The 4,069-nt window shown below is 33.5% G+C and overlaps 1 protein-coding gene across 2 annotated transcripts in view; it reads left to right on the top strand.

Annotated features, from left to right (window-relative positions):
• The first annotated feature begins 425 nt into the window (after positions 1-425).
• Positions 426-4,069, top strand: part of LOC140969260 (uncharacterized) — an 8,482-nt gene continuing 4,838 nt past the window's right edge. Inside the window, exons 1-6 of one of the 2 annotated variants that reach the window (XM_073430565.1) lie at positions 426-762; positions 1,435-1,485; positions 1,730-1,828; positions 2,419-2,880; positions 3,026-3,462; positions 3,599-3,698. In XM_073430565.1, coding sequence (XP_073286666.1) covers positions 712-762; positions 1,435-1,485; positions 1,730-1,828; positions 2,419-2,880; positions 3,026-3,462; positions 3,599-3,698 — 1,200 coding nt within the window. In that variant the 5' untranslated portion in view covers positions 426-711. Of the gene's footprint in view, positions 763-1,434; positions 1,486-1,711; positions 1,829-2,418; positions 2,881-3,025; positions 3,463-3,598; positions 3,699-4,069 lie in introns of both variants that reach the window. The other variant, XM_073430564.1, reaches the window with a different exon arrangement.

The raw sequence follows: 4,069 nt of genomic DNA on the forward strand, positions 1-4,069 counted from the left end.
CCGTGTTTTTAAAAACCATACGTAAACCCCCTTGCAAATAGGGAAATGTACCATATTTCTAAAAATACGAGATTGTAAAAAAAAAACATTTAATTTAATATAAGAGATTTTAAGTTCTTTGAACTTTCACATGATCACAGATGCAATTTGCCCTAAATTTTAATACATGAGGACGCATTAAGTACCGAGACTATTTAGTTACTATAGACCACCCTACATATGAAACAAACCTAATATTTTTGCACTAATTATAACCATATAACCACGTACCCACGAATCCACCTTTCTTTAAAACCCTTCTCCAACAAGCGAACAACAAATTAATTAAAATCCTAAAAGAAACTGCAATTGCAAGCTAAGCTACGCATGATGTCCCACCAGTTGCAACAAACCAAGTTAGCAAATGCAAACATTAGCATTCGATCTCAGACAACAACTCGTGATCCCCACGAAAGCTCCTCCTCATCCTCCCCGTCATCTTCTTTTACTTCTCTTTCACAATTGCTCTCCTCCGACACCAACACTTCACCAAATACCAAGCCGCGTGACATAGTTTGCTTCAAGAAAAAGCCTGAGGATGCTACAAAAATAGCCCGTTTGTTGGATCGCAAGCTTTTAAATGATCGAAAACTTGCCGTATCGAGATGTTTTAACGTGTTCCCGATTAGGTCCTGGGACAGGTTGAAGCTGTGGTTGGGATCGTTGCCACTTATGGCCGGGCAGGATGGATTATCATCACTTCATGTGGCCGCATGGGAAGCTGTAAGCTTTCATCTATCACATTTTTCTTTTTTAATTCTTTAAACTGCTTTCTTTCCCATATGTGGAATTGATTACATTAAAATTGAGACGAGATGGTTGCCCTAATTTTTTTTTAATAAAAAAGTTAACTTTTTCATATATTTTTATTTTTCTTAAATTTCTATTGTCCTAGCAAGTGAATTTTTTGAGTCGTCGTCCCCTTCATTTACGATCCTCTCATAAAATCTCGAGTCTGTTTCCGGTTGCCGTCGTCTTCAATTGAAAAAGGAGCGATAAGATTATATATACATGGATTGATTTTCTAAATACGTGGAGATATTATTGTTGAAATTCTTCATGATTTGGTTGATGAAATATAGTCAAAGATTATTATTTTTTACTAAATCATGATTGTTTAAAGTAAGCATGTACATGGGATAAATTAAAAGTAGATATAAGTAATTTCTTGTTTGTTTTCCACATTTCCAAATTCATAATAAATTTCACTACAAATTAAACATCATACTCAATCACAAAAATTATCGATTCCTTTATTCACCATCAATATGTAAATTGATTTATTATATATTATACACATCCTCATCAAATATTATACACACACACACACACACAGTGATATTTAACACGAATTTATATATGTCTAAAAATTAATGAATTCTTTCGTTCTTATAGAACAAGAAGAAGCTATCTAGACCACAAAAGAGGGAGGAGCTGGAAAGAGAGGTATGGGCTTGATTTTGCACATTCTTTTTATTAAAATCGTGTGTGTTCGTATATGTGATAATGCACAGATACTGAGGTTTAATGAATAGCACACTATAGGTGATGGGTGACTTTAACTAGTCTAAATAATGTTGTGTACTATTTTATTTTCCAAAATTTTATTTAATTTCTAGTGACGACCCCTAGATTTAATTAATTAATTAAATCGAAAATTAATTATTCCAAGGTTTATGTGCTTCACAAGATGTTGGAGCATGAACAACATGTGCACGAGTATCTTCATCGATTGCATGAACGGCATGCTGGTGATGTTCTGAGTATTCCTAACTCTTTGCCTCTCAAGGTAAGTTCTTGGCGAAATTGCATATTTGTCAAGAAATTTGCAATTTTAATCTCCTTATATATGCATCTTAGCAATTCTGTTCAGCTATGTTGTCAAATTTTAATTTTAATCTAGTTTTTTTTATTTAATTTTAGTCATATTTCTTAAATGATAATGATTTGGCGTCGATGTGATGATGACATAACATCGATGTAGCGTGGAAGAATGCAGTACAACATCAACATTATGCAGAAAAATGACTAGAATTTTAAAAAATTAAAAAAGGCACAATTAAAATTGAAATTTAATCATATTGATAAACAAAATTCCAAAAAGACATATATAAATTATTAAAATTGCAATTTCTACCATCTTTGTCTCATACATTAATTTTTATTCTTATCTATACTATTCAAATTGCCAAATTCTCAATACGGAAGTCATACATATCAATAGTCGTACAATATTTAGATGTTAGATTATAAACATAATACGGGAAAAGGAAATAAAAACTACTAAAAAGACCTGATAATTAAACTAATTAAAATTGTTGACCTCGCGTACATGCATGCATATTAGGATTAAGAGAATTTGCAAAATTAATTGGACAGATGAAAGAGTTGCTAGCGGAGTTGGCCATGGTGGAAAACGAGATAACCCGACTCGAAAGCCAGATCAACCAGCTTCAAGATGAAGTAAAACATGAAAGGAAACTCAATCTCGAATCGAAATTCAAGAACGAGCCAGGACGTGGGATTTTAAAAAGTTTCCATGAACCTTTACCAGTTCCACAAGATTCCGATGTTGTCCAAGGTTGTAATAAGAAGGTGACATTCGATACCAAAGCCCTCCATTTTATCAGCAAGGCTATCAAAGGAGATTACCATAACATGAGTGACTTCGGAATATTTGATGATAAAAAATCGATGAATTCTAAAGGATTCATCAGTTCGAAGGACAATATTCTAAACAATGGGGCTGGGAATTTTCAAGGAAAAGAGCCTAAAAGAAGTACTGTCGGTTCGAATAAGTTTCCATCTCCTCTAAAAGAGCCAAGAAATCCAACCCCTCGTGTAAGTAATTTATCAAGAAACTTTAATGAATTTTTTTAATATTATATTTTAGGTCATTGATATGAATTATTCAATCTTTTTAAAAAACATTTAAATTTTCATTTGTAATAAAAGCTAATACAAAATCTTGAATATCGTGTAACAGAAAGATCGCAATGTTGAAACTACTAGAGATATCTCTCCTAAGGTTGTTTCCACCCCATTACTCTCAGCAGAAGACAGCATCCACAAATGGGCACCAAATAAGTTATCCGAAAACATAACCAAGTGCCTGATTTTCATATTTGTGAGATCACTTCGAACAGCTAGAGCAATGGACTTGGAAAAATCTGGTCCAATAACTCGATCTTCCAACATTTCTATTAGCTTCAGGGCATCAGAAACGAGCACGATTTCATCGAAAACGAACCTTATGTCTCAGAAAGACTCGCGACAACAAGATCCCTATGGTATATTTGATTCTGAAGAGTCTGTGCCGAGGGATATCGGTCCTTATAAAAACTTGGTTATATTCACATCAAACTCTATCGATTTGAAATACATCCAAAATTCGAGCTCCGTTTCTTTGTTCCAAAAGCTGAAGTGAGTAACAAGATACATATATACATATATACCTACATACATACATGCATACATATATATATGTATATATTCTTCTCTTACTCATAGCATTTTATTAGAGTACCGTAGTAACTTTTTTCCCATTTAATTAATTCAGGGTTTTGATGGATGGTCTTCAAAAGGTGGATTTGAGATTCTCCAGTGATCAGCAGAAACTAGCCTTTTGGATCAACATGTACAACGCTTGTGTCATGCACGTATACCCTTTTTGTTCCCTCTTAACTTTAATTACTTTGGTTTTTAAATCTATATTAAATTTTAATATAGATATTATTTTATATATATATACAGTTTTGATATCCTGCACACTTACCGTGCACACCTATGTGAGCACCGATGATATATACAGTTTTGATATCCTGCACACTTACCGTGCACACCTATGTGAGCACCGATAAGGTGTCACTTACCTATTGTATGTGATGAAATATAGAAAAATTACGCATCCAATTGGTGAGTGACACCTCATCGGTGCTCACATAGGTATGCACGGAAGATGTGCAGGATATCAAAACTATATATATATATATATATATATGTGTGTGTGTGTGTGTGTGTGTGTGTGTGT

This window comes from Primulina huaijiensis, unplaced genomic scaffold, assembly GCF_012295235.1.
Source record: "Primulina huaijiensis isolate GDHJ02 unplaced genomic scaffold, ASM1229523v2 scaffold40277, whole genome shotgun sequence".
NCBI lineage: Eukaryota > Viridiplantae > Streptophyta > Magnoliopsida > Lamiales > Gesneriaceae > Primulina > Primulina huaijiensis.